General features: G+C 48.7%; 1 protein-coding gene across 2 annotated transcripts in view; it reads right to left on the reverse strand.

Moving 5' to 3' along the window:
- ADAM28 (ADAM metallopeptidase domain 28) overlaps positions 1–26,990 on the reverse strand; it is an 88,506-nt gene that overhangs the window by 12,048 nt on the left and 49,468 nt on the right. For both annotated transcript variants that reach the window (XM_035138811.2, XM_060268346.1), the window contains exons 12-20: positions 23,829–24,006; positions 22,189–22,278; positions 9,207–9,402; positions 8,137–8,239; positions 5,408–5,564; positions 4,025–4,105; positions 2,161–2,239; positions 1,383–1,485; positions 458–554 (exon numbers count right to left, since the gene is read on the reverse strand). In XM_035138811.2, the coding sequence (XP_034994702.1) occupies positions 458–554; positions 1,383–1,485; positions 2,161–2,239; positions 4,025–4,105; positions 5,408–5,564; positions 8,137–8,239; positions 9,207–9,402; positions 22,189–22,278; positions 23,829–24,006 (1,084 nt within the window). The remainder of the gene's footprint in view (positions 1–457; positions 555–1,382; positions 1,486–2,160; positions 2,240–4,024; positions 4,106–5,407; positions 5,565–8,136; positions 8,240–9,206; positions 9,403–22,188; positions 22,279–23,828; positions 24,007–26,990) is intronic.

The following is a 26,990-nucleotide window of genomic DNA, read 5'->3' on the forward strand; positions in this document are numbered from 1 at the left end:
ACACTGCCAGGAAAGGGTGTTAAACTGACAGCATGCTCACTTGCATCCCTAACCCTCCTCTTCTGGATACTTCCTGTAACTCATTGAAGGCTTCTTTAGGCCAATTTCATCTCCCTGCCTGCCATCTTCAGCTTCCTTCCCATGGCTTTACTGACACCTCAGTATTCTGAATATCCTGGAAACTTACAATTCCTTGTCAGGGTGTTTTTGTTTTGTTTTCTTTAAAAAATATTGTTCATTTATTTTACAAACTTAGGAACTTGGGTTACCTAAGAAGTACTCTAAGAATGTAGAAATTTTGTGTAGCTCAATTTTACTTCCAAACTGATAGAAACTCTACCACCTGAGGTCAGTATTATTGAGAAGAATGTTTATGATAACCTTATTCAAAGTGAATGGACTGCAAATGGTACATTGCTTTTGCCCAGATGTTTAAACAGTTTGTGTTGCTTCTCACCTCTGGAGGGCCAGGCACAGGGCCAAGATGCTGTCTTCTCTTCTGTTCTTGACCTGAGAAGGCATGGTTTGTGGATCCAGCCATACTCTTGTGGGCACTATCAAAAAACAGTAAATATTAGCATGCGGACTGAATTCATAACTTAGAACATCTGTGTTCTGTACCCAGAAATGTAGAACTCTTGGTCAAACAAAATAGGATGCAGAAGAGACAGAGAATGGAGACCTTCACTGTCTCTCCTGAATCATATATTGTTTGGTCCAGAATAATAATAATAATAATAATGTTCTGTCCTTTTTCCCAAAGGAACACGGGGCTCTTGGAGGGGAAGCTCTGGATTTTGCCATTGCAGCATAGAGGAAATGAGGTATACCTGATCAGGAGGACTGATTCCAGAAGAGCTTGTTGTCTAGCCCTACAGTATTTTAAAGTAATTTTATTTTTATTTTAAAGTAAACCAGACTGGTTTCAAACTTATATGTGAATTGGAATACACATATGAATTCTCCACTTTGAATTTTGCCTTGCCGTTTTGGTACAAAATACATACAAATGTGCATTACTTTACAGGAAACGGACATACAAAACTGTGTTTTATGAAGAAATGCATTGTAAAGCAATAAATACAAAACACATACAATTTATCGTGCAAGTGCCTACAGATAGGCTGCTCTGGCCATCCCTAATCTGAACAGCTGCAAGTCCTCCACTCCTGCTTTTAATCAAGGCAAAGATAGCTCCAAATCAGCAGGTTTCTGGCATCCAAAATCTAAGACTCTACTGCTCAAACTAGCCAGAGTTGGCTTTCCATCCCAATGTTCAGTCTGGCCACACATGCCATTCCTAGTATTGAGCACTTAGCAAATCCAGCCGTTAAACCCTTTTGCAAAAGTTTGGCTGAGAATTCTTCACTTAAGAGATTCACCTTGGACTATTTTTCTTCTTTGAAATTTTGTACCGGAACAAGACAATGATGGTGACTGCTGTGACTAAAATGGCTAACAACACTGCAACAATGATGATGATATCTGCAAAAAAAGAACAGGCCATAAACAAATCTGAGATTATACCGAGAGACAATTCTTGGAAATCATGCTTCCTCAAGATTCCCTATTCCTCATCTGTGACATAGTAAATGCCAAACTGAGTTTGCAGCTGCAAATTTTCAACAATATTGGGACAGGGTGGGTTGTTCCCTGAAATAGCAGCCAATATTTCAGGTGGGATTTTTGGAAGTGTTCATGGTGAGGCAGGTTTATCATTTGTGGCAGAGAAGCTGTGTTGCCCCCCCCCAAAAAAAAACTCCCAATAAGGTAACAATAAAGCTCTGTTTAGCAGCTGGTGGCTGCCATTTTTCACCCCAGAACACTCCAGAATGATGCTGGATCTTGGGCATTCTGGGGGAAACATGTCAGCTCCAAACTGGTAGCTTCAGAGAATAGCTCCATCATTGCCTTCATTTTACTGTTTAGAGCTTTAAAAGGGTTAAACACTCTTGGCTGCCCCCATTGGAAATAGTAAGCCTGCCTCCAAATCCATTCAAAAGTCCTCACCCAATAGCCCAAATCCCCCCATTAGTCATCTGTGAATTGGGTGGCAAATTTGGGGAAGAGGCCATTTTGTTAGCCATATGACAAAGAGTCCACGGTTATGTTAGGTGAAAAGAAAGGGGTGTGTGGCAGGGGGCTCCTGCTTTAACTCACATCTATTTGCTGTGGGGTCATCGCAATTTGGTGGCGCCCATCCTTCTTCACACTGGCATAGCAGCTCATGGTCACATACCTGTGATAGCACAGACCTAGCATTAGTCTCTAGAATGAGCACATGGAAAAGAAGCAGACCATGATTTGTTTGTTTGTTTGTTTGTTTGTTTATATTGGGAAGATGTCTATCCTGCCTTTTGATCAGTTGTGTTATTTGATGCAGTGCAAATCATAAAACAAACATTTTAAAATAATTACAAAATTATATAGATAACAAAGGCATGGCTCTCCCAATATGAATGTGGTGCCTGGGGTGGGATGGGCTGGGGTGGGATGGCCAACAAAATTTTCAAAACTGCCGTCAATCCCAAAATTGGTGCAAGCCATCAGCTGTTAGTCAAAATACTGCACACACACAGAGACTTCTTTGAGAAGAGGGAAACTTTCAAAAATATCTTGTCTACCTGAGATTCAAAGGTGGTCAAGGCCTCCTTGTGGAAAGGAGTGGCCCTCACAATTTACAGAAGTAGACCTCTGGACACCCATTGCCAGAAATCCAGCCGTGGAGAGACTGCTGCTGTCCTTCTGGTGAGCTTCCCCTGGGCATCTGGTTGGCTGCTATGAGAACAGGATGCTGGACAAGATGGGCCTTTGGCCAGACCCCACAGGGTTTTTCTCATGATCTTATGTTCAAGCTCTGATGACCTGTCTAACCTTAGAAACTGTGATACTGTCTCCAACCTTCCTGATTGTGTGGTCACTTCTCAGCACCAGGATTTTCAAGAGGAAACCAATTTTGCTGGCTGTAACCTTTTTAGTAATGCATGCTTGTTCTTAAATGTATTATTAGGGTTTCCTTTTTCCCTTCTTTTGTAAGTTTCTCTGGGTACTTATTGGTAGAAGGATATAAATATTAAATAATAATATATTTTTTAAAACCAAATAACACATTTAATAACAATATACGGTAGTAATAATATTAAATTAATAATTTCTTTTTTGTAGACCACTTTGAGGTTTTTTTACAATCAAGTGGTAAATAAATTTTATGAAATAAATTAATTAATAATAATAATAATAATAATAATAATAATAATAATAAAAACACTGGTGCAATGCCATCTGATCCAGGGCTTGCTTCCACGATCAGGTTTTGCCAGCAAGAGAGGACTTTGTATCCAATTCCACACATTTTGGATAGTGCAACAAACTGTGGGATCTTCATGCCATGGGACTCAAAGGTTAACCTCAACCAGTGAGCCCAAGTACATGTCCAGATACATCTTCATTGGCTCCAGTATACAGGGATGGGTGAATCTATCCATTTTTGTTTCTTTCTCCTAGTATAAACTTTGTTGTGTGCATTTGTGCCTAATATATGCAGTTTTGCAGGAAATTCCCCCTAATACAATGCAGTTTTGCACACTAATATGTGTATTTCAACTGCATTGAAAAAATTTGGATAAGTGCAACTTTTGAAGGATAGCTGCATTCCAATTCTCATTAAAATGCAACTGAACACATTTCTCTCCCCCATCCCTAGTAGAGACAGATCAGAGAGCAACATGTATCTTGTAATTGACAACCAGGACTGGGGCACTGGCATCCATCAGAAGCTACAAGAGAAATACTGGGCATGGGCAGAGATGGGGGAAAGCAAAAGAACCAAAGTCTCCAATGAAGAAATTCAGTGACTCATTGAGGAACATGGTCCTGGGAGAATACTGTGAGAGGAAGGGTGAAGAATACAGGCATACGTGCTCAACAGAGGAAGGAAAGGTGTGTGTCCCTAAGCAGAACGTTTATAAAGGCCACTAAAAAGCAGCCACCATTATTCTTCCCTTAACCATGATGTAACTCTTACAGCATGTCCTTGGCACTTGGAAGAACAGTTGGTGGACCTGTAGGCTCTCTCAATCTCGACACATTGCCCTTTGCTGCAGACCTGAAAGCAAAATGCCAAAGATGATCAACAGGGCGGGGTGCTTCTTTTCTTTTCTGCAAAATTGAACACCACTGAAGCTTCAATTAAAAGGTTCAAGTAGGGAGTAAAGTGAAAGAGCCTTTTCTGTGTGGGAACATGGATAGCCTCAGCCAGGTAGTATAGATAATATCTGGCTTAAGGTACAAATAGTGTGACTGCATATAAGAGAACTTTCTGACCCTGTGCTCCCACCCGCCATGTTGGTAGGCAGCTCAGATCACAGTCTGATATGGCAGCTTTCTAGCTTTGTTGTGTCCTCAAAGAAGGGGTACTTGTCAGTTTCTTGAGCCTGTGAGTCCTCTAGAGACATGCTTGGCTGGGGAGGCGATGGCCAGTAATGACTGAGCTAATCTAACTTCTGACCTCCATCTTAAGATCCATGCCACTTTAGAAGAGGGGTCATCAGTGTTTTTTAGGCTCATGGGCACATTTGAATTTTTGAGTGGGTGCTGTGGGTGACACCTCCTCTGGTCACTTCTCTCCCTTCTACCCCAGATGAGCACCCCCAGTGCTTCTTTTCTACAAAATGAGGTGTTGGTACTCGCCATGAAGTTGTTACAGTAAGTGCCACACTTTTTAACAACAACAAAAAGAGATGCTGGTACTGTGTACCTTCAGTACCCCTTTAAAAAAAAGTACTGAGCACCCCACGTGAGACAGAAGTGCACACACACTTCCTTTTCCCAAGGCATCTAGGAAAAGATCCAGTAGAACTAATCTGAACCTTGTAAAGCACCCTAGAGCAGAAATAGGGAGAGGGAAAGAGAATCACTCTCCCAGCTGCCTCCTTCAGCCCTAGGCATTTTTCAAGGGACGAAGAAGGTAACCACCCTCATCACCTCATGGAAGCAGAGAGTGTGGGGTCAGAGGGCTTCCTAGGCACCACAAGAGGAATTCAAGGGCCAGGTAGGTGACTTCTGCTTTCAAACAATAAGTGCATGCCAATTTCACTCCTTAAAAAGGCTCAGAAAAATTGTAGTGGAATTAAATCTTCCAGCTATAGCATTCAGGATATTATTGTGCCAACATTTGAAGTATGTGAACATAACTTGGAAGCAGGCTCAGTTCATAGGTAGGATCAGAAGCATGGCTGACAAATGAAATGAACCCCAAAGGTGCAGCCCAGCTTGTCAGGCTACCGGTGTGAAACGGCTCACTCTGTCCTTGCAGCAATTCCAACAACTGCATTACAGAAATTGTGCTTGAGAAACTTCCCCACTGACCACACCAGTGCGTCAAAGGAAGAGAATGTGAATCACTAACCATGCCTTCTCCACATTTTGTTCCAGAGGCAACCATTCCACCATCTTCTTGGTCCTTGCCTGGGAAACTGCCTTTGCATGTATCAAATGACACTAGACTTCCAGTTGAAGGCATTCGAGAACCCCCTGTACAATATAACTTGCCACACTTTATATCTCTGAAAAGGAAGCAGACAGTTACCGTGAGTTTTTCTTTTAAACAATAAGAGACTAATTAGGGAGATCATACTTTTCTCTCATTTGGAATCCTCATGCATTCACCTTCTGGGATAGCTCAGTTGGTAGAGCATGAGATCCTTCATCTCAGGGTTGTCGGTTCAAGCCCCACCTTGGGCAAAGGATTCCTGCATTGCAGGGTGTGACGAAAGACCCTGGCTTCCATCTTATTTAATCTACCTCTCACTTATTAAAAGAACTAACAGGGATGGTCTGGGGTAAACCGAGCTTCCCCCCTATTGCTCCCCTTAGCCTTTCTGTATTCCCTCATGCACTCAATGGTTTTATTCTATTTCATCTTCTTTTATACAAAAGAGAGTCCTCTTCCAGCACAACTGTGGCCAGGTACCTATTAAAGTTCAGGGCTGTATCTGAGACTATCCCTTGTGTCCACAGTATAGGGAGTTCTGCCTCTAAGAATCCCTTTCTGTCAAAGCTTGCCCCTTCCCTGAGGTAACTTTATGACACCCTGAATCTGTCTGCCTGGCTCGCCCTCTTGGTGCACCCCAAAGACACAAACTAACAGTTCCACTCTTGAAGGAAATGCTGTCTTTTTAATGGGTGTCCTCATTAATGAGTTTCATGTACCTTGGCTGGAAAATAACACAGACGATTTTCTGATTGGCACTTTAACACTGGAATTTTTACTTCTCAAGAATGTAATGGTTGCTTTAAGGTATTCCTGTTGTACAAGCTTAGTTTCAATGGTAATACTGTAACCTTGTTACTCATGTACTAGATAACCTAACGACTACCTAACCTAAACCTACTCTCCTAGATCTTCTTTACAACCACCCTCACACTCCCGCTCCCCAGCACCCTCTCAACTGACAAAACGCTGTCCCTTCTCTTTAAACATTCAACCATTCCCCTCCCCTCATGGAATGTCCAGTCAGTCGACACAGAGTCTGAGTTAACCCTTGATGGGTTGGGTTGATAAAGCTATAACAAACAGCATAAAAACGTCACAAGGTGGTGGAGTAGATGACCCTCATGGACCTTTCCAAGTACAATTTATGATTCTATTATTTATTTTTATTACTAGAGATAGGATAAGCAGAAGACTGCTCATCTAGGATGGATAAACCTGTCAATTTCAGTTCTCTCGGCTTCTCATCCCCCCCCCCGTCTTAAATTCAGTTTTTCGCACTTCCACAAGTATCCCCCCCAAAGGTTTTATACAAAATCCTCATGAAAATTTACCAGCATTTCAGAGCAAATTTAATATACTGTACACATATTTGTATGATCTTTTGAGGGACACGGTTAAACCACAGAGCCTAGGCCTTGCCAATCAGAAGGTCAGCGGTTCGAATCCCCACGGCAGGGTGAGCTCCCATTGCTTGGTCCCAGCTCCTGCCAACCTAGCTGTTTGAAAGCACATCAAAGTGCAAGTAGATAAATAGGTGCCACTCCAGCAGGAAAGTAAACGGCATTTCTGTGCGCTGCTCTGGTTCGCCAGAAGTGGCTTTGTCATGCTGGCCACATTACCTGGAAGCTGTACACCAGCTCCCTCGGCCAATAACGTGAGATGAGCGCCGCAACCCCAGAGTTGGTCACGACTGGACCTAATAGTCAGGGGTCCTTTACCTTTACCTTGACTAATATACACATTTTTGCATGCAGTTTCCCCTAATTTAATGCTTTTTTGATATGTTATCTTCACTAATATATGCATTTATAAGCACATTTAACCCTAATACAGCGGTACCTCAGGTTAAGAACTTAATCGGTTCCAGAGGCCCGTTCTTAACCTGAAACGGTTCTTAACCTGAGCCGCACTTTCGCTAATGGGGCCTCCTGCTGCCGCTGCACCGCTGGCGCGTGATTTCCGTTCTTATCCTGGGGCAAAGTACTTAACCTGGAGCAACCATTTCCTGGTTAGTGGAGTTTGTATACCCGAAGCGTCTGTAACCTGAGGTACCACCGTATGCATTTTTGAACACGTTACTTATCTGGGGAACTGCATTGCAAAATCCAGAGAGGTGCAAAATTTGAAGGATGGCTATTTTTCACATATTGTCTCAGAATGTGCTAATTAAATGTGAACTGAATCTAGTTTCTCCCTCGTCCTTATGCTCACCCCACCCCCCAAATTAACTGGGTTGTTTGCAGTAGCCCAACGGAACTCTGAAGCTCATTTAGGAGGCGCTTCAAGGTATGAAAGAATACTTATAGAACCCAATTCCCACCACCCGCAGCTGACATAATCTGCCTGTCTTTAAAGGTGAGAGCAGACACATGGTGTTTGCGAGCAGAACTGGAGGACCATTTGAAGCAGGTTGTGCTTCCTGACCTGAAGCTCCTTGCAGAAATCAAGCAGAGATGGTTGACCTTTAAAGAGCCTCTGCTTAATTTTTCATGATGGATTGGATACTATTGGATACTTTTATACCCCACCTTTCTCTCAAGGTGATATGCATAGGGTGCCCAGGAACTGATCTGACCAGACCCAAGGTGATGTGCTCTCAGACAAACCATGCCCCGGGACTGATTTGTGTTTGTGGTGCTTACTTTTTTCCACATGGTATGTATGTGCCATTAGCCTTCTTGCAATGGCCATAATAAACCCCATTCTGGTTTATAGCATAACAAGAATCCACACCCACTGTGGCACCTGAAAAGGCAAAAGAAATAAAACAAAATCTTCAGCATGTATAATGGTATGAATTGCAAAAGCAGAAGGTGAGCACAACACAGTGCCGGATCAGGCCAAAGGCACATCATAAGTCACAACTTTTTACCAGTCCTTTTTCTGCTGTGTTGCTAGGTGATGTGACTGAGCTGAAAGAGGTTTGCCCCATCCCACCCCTTTTCAGGGAGTCACACCAGCTTTGGTTCTCCTGGATGAGTCCCAGCAGAGGCAGCAGAGCCCTGATTGAGCTACAGTGAAGGAATTACACCAATGTAGCCTCAGCAGGAAAGACCAAGTTCTACTGAATCCAAAACAAATCTGTAAGCCTCTTTCAAGTTAGATGTTCAGTAACTCCAGGGTTATTGATCCCCTTCATGGATCAATGCCTTGTCGTGGCAAAGGGGCTTGAATAACTCAGAGAAGCTATGAGCCATGCAGGGCCACCCAAGATGGACAGGTCATAGTGGAGAGTTTTGACTAAATGTGATCCACCTGGAGAAGGAACTGGCAAGCCACTCCAGTATCCCTGCCAAGAAAACTCCATGGACAAAGAAGAATTGATGCTTTTGAATTATGGTGCTGGAGGAGACTCTTGAGAGTCCCATGGACTGCAAGAAGATCAAACCTATCCATTCTGAAGGAAATCAGCCCTGTGTGCTCACTGGAAGGACAGATCGTGAAGCTGAGGCTCCAATACTTTGGCCACCTCATGAGAAGAGAAGACTCCTTGGAAAAGACCCTGATGTTGGGAAAGATTGAGGGCACTAGGAGAAGGGGACGACAGAGGATGAGATGGTTGGACAGTGTTCTCGAAGCTACGAACATGAGTTTGACCAAACTGCGGGAGGCAGTGGAAGACAGGAGTGCCTGCCGTGCTCTGGTCCATGGGGTCATGAAGAGTCGGACACGATTAAACAACTAAACAACAACAACTCCAGGGTTCACTCACCTGGCCCCCAAAGTGCAATGCACTGGTCCTGCAAAGTGGGACACTTCCCCATGTAGCAGTAACCCTCGTTATTTTTGCAAGGGAATCCATTCACTCGGAAGCGATCCACAGGACATTCCTGAGAGGTCCCTGTGCACAGTTCTGGTAGATCGCAGTCATGCTTCACTGGCCGGCATACAGCTCCTGCTCTTCTAATCTGTAGGGGAAAGTGAAAGGTCACCCAAGCCCTCATTATTTATCATATTTAGCAGTGGAGATCAAATATAAATGATCATGGTTCTTCCAGTCTACAGTGAAGCCTTCTCTTCATCTGCCATGCTGCCTAGCAACCAGGGAAGAATGGGCATCCCAACCCAAACAGCTCCAGGAGTTTCCACGAGACCCTCATAGAATCATAGAGTTGGAAGAGACCACAAGGGCCACCCATGCAGGGTTTGTGGGAGTGGATTCAAGCACATACTGGAAAATTTCATTTCGCAAAGTCAATGTGGATTAAAGTGCTCTACTGCAATAACACTGTTAAACAAGAAAAGAACTATTTTTCAATTAGGAAAGAGGCAGGGAAATGTATCAAAAAGTATGAATGCTCATTGTTCTATATATAAGCTCTCCACAAACAAATCAGAATGAATGCTCAATAAATAGATTCAGGTAGGTAGCCGTGTTGGTCTGGCACAGTTGAAATATATATATATATATATATATATATATATATATATATATATATATATATATATATACACACACACATAATAAAATAAAAAATTGTTCAGTAGCACCTTAGAGACCAACTAAGTTTGTATTTCGTGTGCATGCACACTGTGTATCTGAAGAAGTGCGCATGAAAGCTTATACCAAAAACAAACTTAGTTGGTCTCTAAGGTGCTACTAGGGACGCGGGTGGCGCTGTGGTCTAAACCACTGAGCCTCTTGGGCTTGCCAATTAGAAGGTTGGCGGTTCGAATCCCCGTGACAGGGTGAGCTCCCGTTGCTCAGTCCCAGCTCCTGCCCACCTAGCAGTTCGAAAGCACGTTAAAGTGCAAGTAGATAAATCAGTACCACTCTGGCGGGAACGCAAATGGCGTTTCCGTGCGCTGCTCTGGTTCGCCATAAGCAGCTTAGTCATGCTGGCCACATGACCCAGAAGCTGTCTGCGGACAAACACTGGCTCCCTTGGCCAATAAAGCGAGATGAGCGCCACAACCCCAGAGTCGTCCATGACTGGACTTAATGTTCAGGGGTCCCTTTACCTTTAAGGTGCTACTAGACATTAAATATATATAGCTCAATAAATAGGTCTTCTGGAAAAGTCCAGAAATAGCCTGAATTCTCAACTGAGCCCATAGGGTTGTACCCAACATGAAGTCAGACGCATTCAAATCAATATACATGGCTAACCTAGGTCCACTAATTTCACTGGATCTAGTCCAGTGAAGTTAATTGGCGTTGTCAGAGGGCCTGGTATGGCTACTCTAGAGTAACGACTCCAGCATGGTCTTTTAAGGCTTTTATTAAGTGCTGACTATTTACAGTGTTCAGAGCAGTAAAAATGCATCCTTAAGGTGAGGTGTCAGAACTCCCGAATGGCGATTGGCGCGTTTTCTTCCAGCACCACAACTTTGGCAGACCCAACCTCTTCCCCCTACGTTTGCGTCGCAATTCGGGAGTTGGGGGGATTGGCCTCCCCCCCGTGCGTCCAACTTCCTGTCCCACCTGAGGCATGGGCTCCACAACCCTGCCTGAGCCTCGGACACCACTTCCTGACTCTCCGCTGGAGGCAGAGCTCTCCTTACTCTCTCCAGCGCTTGGTGATGGGCTGGAACTTAAGATGGGAGGGACTTCCCTGTATCCCTTGTCCCTCACATCCACCCCCCTCCCAGGCTCCTCTCTCCCCCTCCCTAGTGGCTCTCTGCTTGCTGGGGACGAGTGAAATCCCAAGAAGTCAGTGGCATCCGAGCCTGTGGGTGTGAAAATTTCCCCCCAATCCGGCGATCTCTCTCCTTCCCCCTGAGAAGACGGAAATCCCAAGAAGTCAGTGGCATCAGAGCTGGTGGGAGTAAAAATGTTCTGCCAGTCCTCTCCTGCCTCTGACGTCGTCGACCTCGGTGAAACCCACACCTCTTCTTCCGTGTCCTCAAATTCCGCTTCCCATCTCCATGGGGAGCTGCTGCCTGCTATCCCTTCCTCCTGCTCCTCCCTCTCTCCCTCCCTTTCCATGTGCCAGGGCTTGGGCCTGTGGGGGAACAGGGCGTGGAACTCTTCCACTAAAAATTCCTCAGGTACTTCCGTGGCCGGTATCCACTCATTGTGGGATGGCGGAGTGTCCTCCCATGCTATCAGGTACTCCAGCCCTCTCACCCCTCTCCTTGAGTCTAAAATCTCAGTTGCCTCATTGAGCTGTCGGGCGTTTCCCGTCTCCCCCCCTCCCTCTGGAGGTTGATCGCTGTCCCTGAACCTGGTACTTTCCCTGTACGGCGACAGCAGTGATCTATGAAACACTGGGTGCACTCTCATGTCCTCCGGCAGTGCTAGCCTGAAGGCTACCGGGTTGACCTGTTGCGTGACCGTGAAGGGGCCCAGCCTCCTGGGTGCTAACTTTTTGCATCGCCCCCTGGTGGGAAGACCTTCCGAGGATAACCAAACCTTGTCCCCCACCCTGATGACCTCTCCCGGCCGCCTGTGGCGATCTGCCCCCTTCTTGTACGCTTCCTTGGCCCTCTCCAAGTGTTCTCTGAGCTGCTGGTGCACCGTCTCCAGGTCCTCTGCCCAATCCTCTGCCTGTGGGCCCTCTTCCTCCTCCTCCCCCTCCCTCTCCGGGAAAGATCTGAGGTCGCGCCCGTAGTTGGCCTTAAAGGGCGACACCCCTGTGGAGACGTGCACCGCATTGTTGTAGGCAAATTCTGCTAGTGGCAGGCGATCCACCCAGTCCGTTTGCCTCTGGCTGACGTAACATCTCAGGTACTGCTGCAGAATGGCGTTGACCCGCTCCGCCTGTCCATTGGTCTGCGGGTGCCGAGCCGTCGACAAGCTGACCTCCACCTGCAGGAGGTTCATTAGCCGTCGCCAGAACCTGGAAACAAATTGGCGGCCACGATCCGAAATAACTCTTAAAGGCAATCCATGCAGTCGGAATACGTGGTCCACAAACAGTTTGGCCGTCTCTTCTGCCGAGACCGCCCTGGCACACGGTATAAAGTGGCACATTTTGGACATGAGGTCCACCACCACCAACACTGCGGTCTTGCCCCTGGACGACGGCAGGTCTGTGATGAAGTCCATGGACACTACTTCCCACGGCCTGTGCGGTGTGGCTAATGGCTCCAGCAAACCTGCTGGTGGCGCTCTGACCACCTTTGCTCGCTGGCAGGTGTCACATCCCCTGACATAATCCCGCACATCCTCCCGCACCCCTGGCCACCAGAAGTGTCTCATGACTAGGTGAGTGGTTTTGTCCCTTCCGAAATGACCCGCCGTTGGGTTGTCGTGCATCTGCTTGAGAACCTTACCTCTCAGCTGTTTGGTTGGGAGGTACAGGGCTCCCCTGTAAAAAAGCAAACCCCTCCTTTCCTCAAAGTCTTTGGCCTGCTCCCTCCCCCCTCTCAGGTCTCTGAAGATGCGGGTGGCAAATTCATCCGCTGCCGTCAGTGCTGTGAGTTCTGCCTCGCTCACCACTGCTGCACCGCATGACCATGCAGATGGGGGGAAAACGTGCCTGGGTGCTGGTGGCAACTCCTCCTCCATGTACTCTGGCTTGCGGGAGAGGGCATCCGCCCTGACGTTCTGCTCCCCCGGGATGTAGTGGATGGAGAAGTTGAAGTTCGAGAAGAACTCTGCCCACCGTATCTGCCGCTGGTTGAGCACCCTAGCCGTTCTCCAGAACTCCAGGTTCTTGTGGTCTGTGCACACCTGGATGGGGTGCTCGGCGCCCACCAGGAAGTGTCGCCAGTGCTGGAACGCAGCGTGGATCGCGAGAAGTTCCCTATCAAACACTGTGTAGTTGCGTTCAGGCTGGGTCAGCTTCCTGGAGAAGAAGGCACAGGGTCTCCACTCTCTGTTGGCGTCCAGTTGCAACAGAATCGCTCCCACAGCTTTATCAGAAGCATCTGTCTCCAGGCGTAGGGGCGCATCCTGCACCACGTGGAACAGGTGCTGGTCTGAAGCGAATACCCTCTTGAGGCTTTCGAACGCTGCTTGTGCCTCTGGTGTCCACCTGAACTTCTGCTTGCCTCTCAGGCAGTCGGTGATGGGAGCCGTGACACGAGAGAAGTTCTTGATGAACTTCCTGTAGAAGTTAGCGAAGCCTAGTAGGCGTTGGGCATCTTTGCGCGTCCTGGGGCTGTGCCAGTCCAGGATGGTCTGCACCTTGTCCTTGTCCATCGCCAGCCCCTTGTCTGACAGCTTGTAGCCCAGGAAGTCCACCTCCTTGGTGTGAAACTTGCACTTCTCCAGCTTCACATACAGGTGGTTGTCCTTCAGGCGCTGCAACACCTCCCTGACATCCTTCACATGCTGCACTGGGTCATTGGAATAGATAAGGATGCCATCCAGAAAGACCAAACAGTTCTTGAAGAGGAGGGACCCCAGGACGTGGTGCATGAAGGCCTGGAAGCAGGCTGAGCCCCCTTGCAACCCGAAGGGCATCACCAGATATTCAAAAGAGCCCAGAGGCGTGAACATCGTGGTTTTCCATTCATCGCCCTCCCGGATCCTGATCAAGTTGTACGCCCCTCTTAGGTCTAGCTTGGTGAAAATCTTGCCCCTGCGTGCCGCTGTCAGAAGATCATCCACTCTGGGCATGGGGAAAGCCACTGGCTCTGTCACTGAATTCAGCCGTCTAAAATCCACCACCAGACGGCGCTGTTGCGTGTCTTTCTTGTCCACCCAGAAGACCGGGCTGCCCCCTGCTGCCTTGCTTTCTCTGATGAACCCCCGCTTGAGGTTCTTGTCGATGAAAGCGCGCAGATCCTCCAGTTCCTGGTCTGACATGGCGTACAGCTTGGCTGGGGGTATCGTTGCCCCAGGCACCAGGTTGATCTGGCAGTCAAAAGGCCTGTGTGGAGGTAGGTGGTCGGACTCCGCTTCGCTGAAGACCTCCTGCAGGTCCCAGTACGGCTTGGGTATCGCCTCACCCCCTTTGACGTGCATGGTGGCCACCGTGGCTATCGGAGGCCCCTCCCCTGGTTGGTGCTGCATGCAATGTTCCAGACAAAAGTCCGACCCAAACGTGATGCATCTCTGGTGCCAACTTATGGAGGGGTCGTGGCGCGCCAGCCAGCTCATGCCCAAAACGATGGGGGGGTCTGAGATGGTCGTGACGTTGAAAGCCAGTGTCTCTGAGTGCCTTCCCACTGTCATTCTCATGGGGGGGGTTTGATGAGTGATGGCCCCTCCCAGCAACTCTCTGCCATCAATGGTGGCCACATGCAGGGGAAAATCCAGCTGCAGAAGTTGGATCTGGTGCTCTTCTGCAAAGTTTCTCGAGAAGAAGTTGGCTGAGGCACCACTGTCAATTAAGGCGAGGACTGTCAGGGGATAGCCATTTGGGAGCGTCAGCGTGACTTCTAGAACCACTCCTGCTCTGGGAGGGGTGGGCTGGCTCTGCTCCTCTCTGTGCGGGTGGGCGGGCTGGGGCTGTTCACTGCTGACTGTGCCTGGCTGCTGCCCCTTGTCTCCTGCAGCCAGGCTGTCTCGTTTCCCTGCTGTGGTGCTACGTCAGTGGGGGAAGGTACAACCGTTCCCGCCTTTCCTTGCCACTCTCTGCGATGAGGGCAGTCTCTGACGCGATGCCGGGGGGAGTTGCAGAGAAAGCAATTCCCGCCTCTTCCCTCCTTGCGTCTTGGCGCCGCCGGGGTTTGAAAAGCCCGCGCGCGCGCTCCCCCGATCTCCATCGGTTCTGGCTCTGGGCTTGGTCTGGGCGGGTCTGGGGGCGGTCCCTGGGGTGGGGTTTGGTGATGTGGTCTGTCCTGAGAGCGTGGGAACCAAGGTTTTGCTGCGCGCGTCGCTTGTTTGTCATACCATCTGGATTCCTGTCTCACCCCCACCGCTAGCGCCGCTTTGCTGAGCTGATCCATAGTCTGCGGTCTAGGACCTCTTGCCAGCTCATCCTTAACGTCTGCATGCAAACCCAGGTAGAAGGCTGATTTCACTGGCTCACTGTTCAGATCCCACCCCAGTTTGTGCACCAGCATGGTGAATTTCGCCCAGTAGTCCCTAACTGTCGATTTTCCTTGTGTTAAGTCATGAAGCTCCTGTTTAGTGGCCTCCATTTCACTGTCGCTAGCATACATTAATTTTAAAGCTTCTAGAAATAAAGTTGCGTTCTTCATGCAAGGATTTTTTTGCGCGATGAGCGGTCTTACCCATTCCCGGGCGGCCCCCGTCAAATGCTCTATGATAAAGTAGACTCTGTGCGCGTCATCGGGGAATTCTGCTGCATGCAATTCCAGCGCATAATTTATTTCTGTCTCGAATCCGAGGTACTCCCTCGGGTCTCCGCTGAACTTGGTGACTAGGCTCTGTCCCCTTCTCACTTGGACTAGCTGCGGCTGGGGTGCCCCCCCACCTCTAGCGGCTTTCTCCTCTTCCAACTTTTTCTGCAGGTCTAATACCATCACCCTTAGCTGTTTCTCAGTCTCCTCTTTTGTCCTCACCTGGTCCACCAGCTTGTTCAGCTCCTCCTGCGCCCCTCGCGCCTCCTCCTGAGCGGCATGCAATTGCTGCTGTGCGTGCGCTGTGAGGTTCTGTAGCTCCTGCTTCGCTGCTTCGGCCTCCAGCCTCCAATGCTCAGCCTCTTGAGCGCTCATCGCTGCACTCCAAAGTAGCCAAAAAAAAGATTCGGGAGTTGCTGTCAGAGGGCCTGGTATGGCTACTCTAGAGTAACGACTCCAGCATGGTCTTTTAAGGCTTTTATTAAGTGCTGATTATTTACAGTGTTCAGAGCAGTAAAAATGCATCCTTAAGGTGAGGTGTCAGAACTCCCGAATGGCGATTGGCGCGTTTTCTTCCAGCACCACAACTTTGGCAGACCCAACCTCTTCCCCCTACGTTTGCGTCGCAATTCGGGAGTTGGGGGGATTGGCCTCCCCCCCGTGCGTCCAACTTCCTGTCCCACCTGAGGCATGGGCTCCACAACCCTGCCTGAGCCTCGGACACCACTTCCTGACTCTCCGCTGGAGGCAGAGCTCTCCTTACTCTCTCCAGCGCTTGGTGATGGGCTGGAACTTAAGATGGGAGGGACTTCCCTGTATCCCTTGTCCCTCACATCCACCCCCCTCCCAGGCTCCTCTCTCCCCCTCCCTAGTGGCTCTCTGCTTGCTGGGGACGAGTGAAATCCCAAGAAGTCAGTGGCATCCGAGCCTGTGGGTGTGAAAATTTCCCCCCAATCCGGCGATCTCTCTCCTTCCCCCTGAGAAGACGGAAATCCCAAGAAGTCAGTGGCATCAGAGCTGGTGGGAGTAAAAATGTTCTGCCAGTCCTCTCCTGCCTCTGACGTCGTCGACCTCGGTGAAACCCACACCTCTTCTTCCGTGTCCTCAAATTCCGCTTCCCATCTCCATGGGGAGCTGCTGCCTGCTATCCCTTCCTCCTGCTCCTCCCTCTCTCCCTCCCTTTCCATGTGCCAGGGCTTGGGCCTGTGGGGGAACAGGGCGTGGAACTCTTCCACTAAAAATTCCTCAGGTACTTCCGTGGCCGGTATCCACTCATTGTGGGATGGCGGAGTGTCCTCCCATGCTATCAGGTACTCCAGCCCTCTCACCCCTCTCCTTGAGTCTAAAATCTCAGTTGCCTCATTGAGCTGTCGGGCGTTTCCCGTCTCCCCCCCTCCCTCTGGAGGTTGATCGCTGTCCCTGAACCTGGTACTTTCCCTGTACGGCGACAGCAGTGATCTATGAAACACTGGGTGCACTCTCATGTCCTCCGGCAGTGCTAGCCTGAAGGCTACCGGGTTGACCTGTTGCGTGACCGTGAAGGGGCCCAGCCTCCTGGGTGCTAACTTTTTGCATCGCCCCCTGGTGGGAAGACCTTCCGAGGATAACCAAACCTTGTCCCCCACCCTGATGACCTCTCCCGGCCGCCTGTGGCGATCTGCCCCCTTCTTGTACGCTTCCTTGGCCCTCTCCAAGTGTTCTCTGAGCTGCTGGTGCACCGTCTCCAGGTCCTCTGCCCAATCCTCTGCCTGTGGGCCCTCTTCCTCCTCCTCCCCCTCCCTCTCCGGGAAAGATCTGAGGTCGCGCCCGTAGTTGGCCTTAAAGGGCGACACCCCTGTGGAGACGTGCACCGCATTGTTGTAGGCAAATTCTGCTAGTGGCAGGCGATCCACCCAGTCCGTTTGCCTCTGGCTGACGTAACATCTCAGGTACTGCTGCAGAATGGCGTTGACCCGCTCCGCCTGTCCATTGGTCTGCGGGTGCCGAGCCGTCGACAAGCTGACCTCCACCTGCAGGAGGTTCATTAGCCGTCGCCAGAACCTGGAAACAAATTGGCGGCCACGATCCGAAATAACTCTTAAAGGCAATCCATGCAGTCGGAATACGTGGTCCACAAACAGTTTGGCCGTCTCTTCTGCCGAGACCGCCCTGGCACACGGTATAAAGTGGCACATTTTGGACATGAGGTCCACCACCACCAACACTGCGGTCTTGCCCCTGGACGATGGCAGGTCTGTGATGAAGTCCATGGACACTACTTCCCACGGCCTGTGCGGTGTGGCTAATGGCTCCAGCAAACCTGCTGGTGGCGCTCTGACCACCTTTGCTCGCTGGCAGGTGTCACATCCCCTGACATAATCCCGCACATCCTCCCGCACCCCTGGCCACCAGAAGTGTCTCATGACTAGGTGAGTGGTTTTGTCCCTTCCGAAATGACCCGCCGTTGGGTTGTCGTGCATCTGCTTGAGAACCTTACCTCTCAGCTGTTTGGTTGGGAGGTACAGGGCTCCCCTGTAAAAAAGCAAACCCCTCCTTTCCTCAAAGTCTTTGGCCTGCTCCCTCCCCCCTCTCAGGTCTCTGAAGATGCGGGTGGCAAATTCATCCGCTGCCGTCAGTGCTGTGAGTTCTGCCTCGCTCACCACTGCTGCACCGCATGACCATGCAGATGGGGGGAAAACGTGCCTGGGTGCTGGTGGCAACTCCTCCTCCATGTACTCTGGCTTGCGGGAGAGGGCATCCGCCCTGACGTTCTGCTCCCCCGGGATGTAGTGGATGGAGAAGTTGAAGTTCGAGAAGAACTCTGCCCACCGTATCTGCCGCTGGTTGAGCACCCTAGCCGTTCTCCAGAACTCCAGGTTCTTGTGGTCTGTGCACACCTGGATGGGGTGCTCGGCGCCCACCAGGAAGTGTCGCCAGTGCTGGAACGCAGCGTGGATCGCGAGAAGTTCCCTATCAAACACTGTGTAGTTGCGTTCAGGCTGGGTCAGCTTCCTGGAGAAGAAGGCACAGGGTCTCCACTCTCTGTTGGCGTCCAGTTGCAACAGAATCGCTCCCACAGCTTTATCAGAAGCATCTGTCTCCAGGCGTAGGGGCGCATCCTGCACCACGTGGAACAGGTGCTGGTCTGAAGCGAATACCCTCTTGAGGCTTTCGAACGCTGCTTGTGCCTCTGGTGTCCACCTGAACTTCTGCTTGCCTCTCAGGCAGTCGGTGATGGGAGCCGTGACACGAGAGAAGTTCTTGATGAACTTCCTGTAGAAGTTAGCGAAGCCTAGTAGGCGTTGGGCATCTTTGCGCGTCCTGGGGCTGTGCCAGTCCAGGATGGTCTGCACCTTGTCCTTGTCCATCGCCAGCCCCTTGTCTGACAGCTTGTAGCCCAGGAAGTCCACCTCCTTGGTGTGAAACTTGCACTTCTCCAGCTTCACATACAGGTGGTTGTCCTTCAGGCGCTGCAACACCTCCCTGACATCCTTCACATGCTGCACTGGGTCATTGGAATAGATAAGGATGCCATCCAGAAAGACCAAACAGTTCTTGAAGAGGAGGGACCCCAGGACGTGGTGCATGAAGGCCTGGAAGCAGGCTGAGCCCCCTTGCAACCCGAAGGGCATCACCAGATATTCAAAAGAGCCCAGAGGCGTGAACATCGTGGTTTTCCATTCATCGCCCTCCCGGATCCTGATCAAGTTGTACGCCCCTCTTAGGTCTAGCTTGGTGAAAATCTTGCCCCTGCGTGCCGCTGTCAGAAGATCATCCACTCTGGGCATGGGGAAAGCCACTGGCTCTGTCACTGAATTCAGCCGTCTAAAATCCACCACCAGACGGCGCTGTTGCGTGTCTTTCTTGTCCACCCAGAAGACCGGGCTGCCCCCTGCTGCCTTGCTTTCTCTGATGAACCCCCGCTTGAGGTTCTTGTCGATGAAAGCGCGCAGATCCTCCAGTTCCTGGTCTGACATGGCGTACAGCTTGGCTGGGGGTATCGTTGCCCCAGGCACCAGGTTGATCTGGCAGTCAAAAGGCCTGTGTGGAGGTAGGTGGTCGGACTCCGCTTCGCTGAAGACCTCCTGCAGGTCCCAGTACGGCTTGGGTATCGCCTCACCCCCTTTGACGTGCATGGTGGCCACCGTGGCTATCGGAGGCCCCTCCCCTGGTTGGTGCTGCATGCAATGTTCCAGACAAAAGTCCGACCCAAACGTGATGCATCTCTGGTGCCAACTTATGGAGGGGTCGTGGCGCGCCAGCCAGCTCATGCCCAAAACGATGGGGGGGTCTGAGATGGTCGTGACGTTGAAAGCCAGTGTCTCTGAGTGCCTTCCCACTGTCATTCTCATGGGGGGGGTTTGATGAGTGATGGCCCCTCCCAGCAACTCTCTGCCATCAATGGTGGCCACATGCAGGGGAAAATCCAGCTGCAGAAGTTGGATCTGGTGCTCTTCTGCAAAGTTTCTCGAGAAGAAGTTGGCTGAGGCACCACTGTCAATTAAGGCGAGGACTGTCAGGGGATAGCCATTTGGGAGCGTCAGCGTGACTTCTAGAACCACTCCTGCTCTGGGAGGGGTGGGCTGGCTCTGCTCCTCTCTGTGCGGGTGGGCGGGCTGGGGCTGTTCACTGCTGACTGTGCCTGGCTGCTGCCCCTTGTCTCCTGCAGCCAGGCTGTCTCGTTTCCCTGCTGTGGTGCTACGTCAGTGGGGGAAGGTACAACCGTTCCCGCCTTTCCTTGCCACTCTCTGCGATGAGGGCAGTCTCTGACGCGATGCCGGGGGGAGTTGCAGAGAAAGCAATTCCCGCCTCTTCCCTCCTTGCGTCTTGGCGCCGCCGGGGTTTGAAAAGCCCGCGCGCGCGCTCCCCCGATCTCCATCGGTTCTGGCTCTGGGCTTGGTCTGGGCGGGTCTGGGGGCGGTCCCTGGGGTGGGGTTTGGTGATGTGGTCTGTCCTGAGAGCGTGGGAACCAAGGTTTTGCTGCGCGCGTCGCTTGTTTGTCATACCATCTGGATTCCTGTCTCACCCCCACCGCTAGCGCCGCTTTGCTGAGCTGATCCATAGTCTGCGGTCTAGGACCTCTTGCCAGCTCATCCTTAACGTCTGCATGCAAACCCAGGTAGAAGGCTGATTTCACTGGCTCACTGTTCAGATCCCACCCCAGTTTGTGCACCAGCATGGTGAATTTCGCCCAGTAGTCCCTAACTGTCGATTTTCCTTGTGTTAAGTCATGAAGCTCCTGTTTAGTGGCCTCCATTTCACTGTCGCTAGCATACATTAATTTTAAAGCTTCTAGAAATAAAGTTGCGTTCTTCATGCAAGGATTTTTTTGCACGATGAGCGGTCTTACCCATTCCCGGGCGGCCCCCGTCAAATGCTCTATGATAAAGTAGACTCTGTGCGCGTCATCGGGGAATTCTGCTGCATGCAATTCCAGCGCATAATTTATTTCTGTCTCGAATCCGAGGTACTCCCTCGGGTCTCCGCTGAACTTGGTGACTAGGCTCTGTCCCCTTCTCACTTGGACTAGCTGCGGCTGGGGTGCCCCCCCACCTCTAGCGGCTTTCTCCTCTTCCAACTTTTTCTGCAGGTCTAATACCATCACCCTTAGCTGTTTCTCAGTCCCCTCTTTTGTCCTCACCTGGTCCACCAGCTTGTTCAGCTCCTCCTGCGCCCCTCGCGCCTCCTCCTGAGCGGCATGCAATTGCTGCTGTGCGTGCGCTGTGAGGTTCTGTAGCTCCTGCTTCGCTGCTTCGGCCTCCAGCCTCCAATGCTCAGCCTCTTGAGCGCTCATCGCTGCACTCCAAAGTAGCCAAAAAAAAGATTCGGGAGTTGCTGTCAGAGGGCCTGGTATGGCTACTCTAGAGTAACGACTCCAGCATGGTCTTTTAAGGCTTTTATTAAGTGCTGATTATTTACAGTGTTCAGAGCAGTAAAAATGCATCCTTAAGGTGAGGTGTCAGAACTCCCGAATGGCGATTGGCGCGTTTTCTTCCAGCACCACAACTTTGGCAGACCCAACCTCTTCCCCCTACGTTTGCGTCGCAATTCGGGAGTTGGGGGGATTGGCCTCCCCCCCGTGCGTCCAACTTCCTGTCCCACCTGAGGCATGGGCTCCACAACCCTGCCTGAGCCTCGGACACCACTTCCTGACTCTCCGCTGGAGGCAGAGCTCTCCTTACTCTCTCCAGCGCTTGGTGATGGGCTGGAACTTAAGATGGGAGGGACTTCCCTGTATCCCTTGTCCCTCACAGGCGTCAACCTATAGTGTTACGCTGCCTGAAAACCACAATGGCATTCATGTCATAAATGAAGACCATTCACATTCACCTTGTGTTACTTACCGGAACTAAGAGGTTGCCATAAGAGGTCCATTCCATATTCAACCTCCCCACAAATTCCTGTGCAGACATGTTAATAAGTTTCAACTGAGATTTAGAAAGCAAACCAGAAAGAATATAAATATGCTTGCTATCAATATGGGCAATAGAGAGAAACAGCGTTTACATCCCCATTTGACCAATGTGCAGCAAGATTGAGAGGTATTATTTTCAGTGTAGGAAACAAAGCCTTACCTGGCAATTTTCACAACATTCCCCATATCCACATTTAGCACCTGGCTTCAGTTTACAAGTTGCAGCCTCACAGCAGTCATTTTTGCATTCCTTAAAATCAAGAACAGTCTTGTATTATCAACTTAATTTTGCCTGATCTCTTCCAATTAGTATCTTTTTGGATGGGTAACTAATAAAGGAGGAAAGTATTTCTTCAGCACATTTTGTCTAATATAGGTTTATAGCAAATAAAACACTAAACATTGTAAACTGAAAGGAGCATGCATATTTAACCAGAGCTGTGTGACCTTGGTGTTTAAAAAAGTCAAAATGAAAAATGAAAATTCTGCACTAAGCTAATTTAAATGAAGAGTCAAAAAAATCTAAATTTTGCAATCTGCATAAATTGTGGAAACCATGTATATTTGCATAATTCCCCCCCCTTTATTTTGTATACTTTATTCTGTCTAGCTCCTCATGGGTTTATGCAGGAGACTGTCACCCTCTCCCTGCCAACTCCAAATCACGCTCAGAGCAGGTCTCTGGCTTCTCATTTGAAAATGTAATCTGAAATGTTCCATGTTCAGCATCCAATGCCATATTCAGTGCTTCTTCTGTGTTCCCACAGAACAGCTAACAAGTAGTTACCACATTGTTACTCTAAGGCCCTATTGGAAGGATACTACATCATGGCATCGTATCATTCCAGGTACATTGTTTGGTCTTGTGCTGGCAAAAGGAAAAAGGAGAGAGGAAAAGGAAAAAGGAGAGAGGAAAAGGAAAAGGAAAAGGCACTGTTGCTACTATTACTACTACTTAGTAATCCCAGGGCAAGCTCCAGGTTTGATGGGGTCCTCAGCAATGTATCCTCAGATGGACTCTTTCCTACATCAGTGGATTTACCTTACAGAAGTGGTGGGAGCAGCAGGTGGCTATTTAACTTTCCCACAATGCCCTAGAGCAGGCACCCCCAAACTTCGGCCCTCCAGATGTTTTGGACTACAATTCCCATCATCCCCGACCACTGGTTCTGTTAGCTAGGGATCATGGGAGTTGTAGGCCAAAACATCTGGAGGGCCGCAGTTTGGGGATGCCTGCCCTAGAGTGACACTATGGCAGGAGCACTGTAGAAAATTTAAATGGTAACTCACAGGCACCAGGGCAGAAGTCAATAGCCATGGGCCCTGCCTCAGAGCCAGGGTGAAGGCAGCTGCCCAGGTTCTGGCTGCTGATGCTAGGCTTGAGTAATTACCCCCCCCCCGCCGCCGCCCAGCCCCCCAAATTGCAGTCATTTTCCTTCACACACCATTTTATTTTTCTAGTTTGGCATCATCTTGCATTTACCTGCTCCTTCAAACAGAGTTTACACCACTTCTATCTGCATTAATAATATTTTTAAGGAATATTCTGCCTAATTAACCACAGTCAATTTTTTTTAAAAAAACAATTATCTAACAGATTAATCAACCAAACTTTTGCAATTCAAAATTAAAATTTCCAAATTTGAAATTGGGACATTTGCACATTGATATCTTGCATTGCCAATCCATGTGTTCTTTAATGTGAAAGTGCACCTAGTTACGCCATGAAACAGCCATAAGTTTCTGTAAGAATTCCACCCATTGACAAGTTCCTTTTCACAGCAGTTCATTAAGAGATACCTCTGGAGAGCCACAGTCACATTCTTCTCCCTCTTCAACAAAGTCATTCCCACAGACTGGGGTTGCAATGATATCTTTCGGAGATGGCATGTTAGTTATACAGGATGGGGTCCGGTCCATGATGTATTTCTGAAAATCCTGCAAACTGCAGGAGCTGAAGTCCCGGGGAGTTTTGTAGCTGTACAGATGAAAAGATATGTGGGAAATTATTCTAGCCAATAATTGGGAGGGATAATATAGTTCAGTGGAAGAACGCATGCTTTGCAGGCAGAAGGTCACCTCCAATCAACACAGGAGTAGGACAATTCAAGAAAGCAGAATGATGCATATGCTATGGTAATATATCAATAGAATCATAGAATTGTAGTCGGAAGGGACCACAAGGGTCATCTAATCCATCCCCCTGCAATGCAGGAATCAATGAATTGCTTAATTGCAGAATAGGCTTCTAAAATATAAGAACCAGCTGCACAGACATTTAAATAGTGTGGTTTGGTAGCTTCCTATAGTTCTAAATAAGCAGAGCTGCATGGCGTGGAATATACAGATCCATCATCACTAACTCAAATTATTTAGGGAAACACAGCAGATGCATGGATAGACTGGAGTGGTGCAAATTTTGTTTTCCTAATGTGTAGATTTTGGCCAAATCTACCCCGAGTCTATATAAGATGAAAACACACCTTTCCCCTCAATATGTCACCACCAGTTCTCACAGATTCTGCACAAGTCTAAAGACCCAGGTTATAGTCGTTTTAAAAAAAGAAAAGAAAAATACAATGAAAGCTGTATTTTGGATGAGAACCAAAACCTCAGACCACAGTCGGGACACGAATTCTCACTCTGTTGTGCAGTTTTCTAAGAAACCTATTTCTGCTTACCACTTGTACGGTATTATGCAAGATCCTTTTTTGCACAGCGTGACTTGGTGACCAATGTGTGAACACCCAAGATAAAAGTGCATTCCATCAAGAGGCCAGACCAGGGAAAACTACAACTGATTCACTCAATGCACATCCATTTTTTTTAAAAAATAAAGCCTCTAAGCAGTTTACAAGAAATATTAAATTTATCTATATATATATATAAATGTAGGCATTGCGCACGCGGATGAAACAGCCTTTCTCCATAACCGCTGAACCGAATTGAAACAAATTTGGGCAGAACGTTCCACGCCCATAAGGGAAGGATCTGGCATTAAAAAAAATCACCTTTCACACCTAAAATAATGATTAAACACAAAAAGTGGCGCCCAAATTAGACGTCACCACCAGAAGCTCTGAAAACTCCAGCAGCTGCCAGATGACATCACAAAACTCCACAGCAACCAACTGAAAACAGTCCTTTTGTAGCAACAAGGCCCAGCTTTTTCAATAGGCCGCAGCATTGCCAAGCAGGGAAAAACAAACAGAATAGGGCCTTTCACAACGGGGGGGGGGGGCACAGGGATGAGGCACAACAAAGGGAGGGGGAAACACATAGCCATGTGGGGGGGGGGAGGACCCTGAGTCAGCCAAAGCAGTGGGGGGGGGAATGAGTAGGCCGACCACCAAAATGGCCATTCCACCTCTCCCGGCGGCTGCATTAATAAACGCCTGGCAGTATTAGGCAGTCGTTCATCATTTCCCCTAACACGCACTTGGGGGCACGGCGAGGGGTTTTTGCTTTTTAATTTAGTGGGAGTTGTGTCACATGCGAGGCTACGGTGGCCATTTTAAGTAAGGGCAGTCGTGCCCCTTTTAACCTAGGCTTTATACTATGACTGATGGCCAGCCTCTGCGTCTTTAAAAACAACAACAACAACCATGCACTTTCTCTCCCCAGTTTAAGTCCTCAAACCAACCCCACATCCTACATTCAAAACACCTGCTCCAAAATTAGAAAATCCAAATAACCAAAACAAACAAACAAACCACAAAACACACAACAATGCCCAAATCATACAATACCCACCAAAACAAATGACAACCCCAAAAATAAAATTAAACAATAGTAACTTCTGCTTCTCATGTTCTTATTTCAAAAATTTTTAATCTACAGTGGTACCTCGCAAGACGAATGCCTCACACAACGAAAATTCACAAGACAAGCAAGTTTTGCTTGCGCGAGGGACTCGCAAGACGACGAGGTTTTCTATGGCCGCCGCTTCGTCTTGTGAAGCACGGCCATAGAATGTAGCGCAGGAAGGCGGCAAAGGAAGATCAGCTGTCAGCGCGGGAAGCTGACAGCTGATCTTCCTTTGCCTTCTTCCCGCGCTACAGCTGGTTTCCCAGGGCTTGCCAAGCAGGTGGCGACAAGCCCTGGCAAGCAGCACAGCAGATTAGGGATGGGACAATTTGTCAATTTCTGTTTCTTTCAGTTTCTCATTTTCCTCCCATCTTAAGTTTAGTTTTCCACATTTTACCATCATTTTGTCATTTTTTTAATGTTAAAAGTCTTCATGAAAACTCATCAGCATTTTTGTGTGAATTTCTCATGTTTATATACATTTCTGTATGTTATTTTTGCCAATATAAGCATTTTGTGCAGATTTTCACTAGCAGATGCATTTTTATATACATTGCTTGGCTGGAGAATTCAGAGGAGTGACAATATCAAAAGATTTCTCTATTGTTTTGGAAAGTACACATTAAGTTCACAGACACAGCCCTAAAGCTTATTCAACTCACTAGAGAGGGGGGGAGGGGGGAGGAATGTGGGTGAGCAATGGTCACCAAGTCACATCGTGAAAGCAAAAGGGGATCTACTGAAAACCACTCAAAGCAGATGTGGTTTTCTGTTAAGGTTGCACCAGAAACCTCAGCACTTGCTTGTTGGGGAAAATCAGGCATTCTTGAAGCTAGTGCTTCTGTGTGAAACACTAAAGAAACCCTTTCACAGTATTAAAACTGCATATGATGCACAAATTCCATTAAATCACTCCCTGCCCTTATCAGCATTACATAGAACATGAGGGAATGAGCGCCCTGGGCTTTTTGCAGCAAGTACAGAAACTTCCCAAACAACTGCATGTTCTATCAAGGCTGCAAGAGGCTTACACAAAAGACAGCAGAAGTCTGCAATAGAGCAATGTCTAAGCAAGACCTTTTCCCCAGCCTAAGCAAAACAACAACATTGATCAGCCAGCAAACAAAATTCTGCGATCCATTGATTTCACTGAGA

The sequence above is a fragment of the Zootoca vivipara genome, chromosome 15 (assembly GCF_963506605.1).
Source record: "Zootoca vivipara chromosome 15, rZooViv1.1, whole genome shotgun sequence".
Lineage (NCBI taxonomy): Eukaryota > Metazoa > Chordata > Lepidosauria > Squamata > Lacertidae > Zootoca > Zootoca vivipara.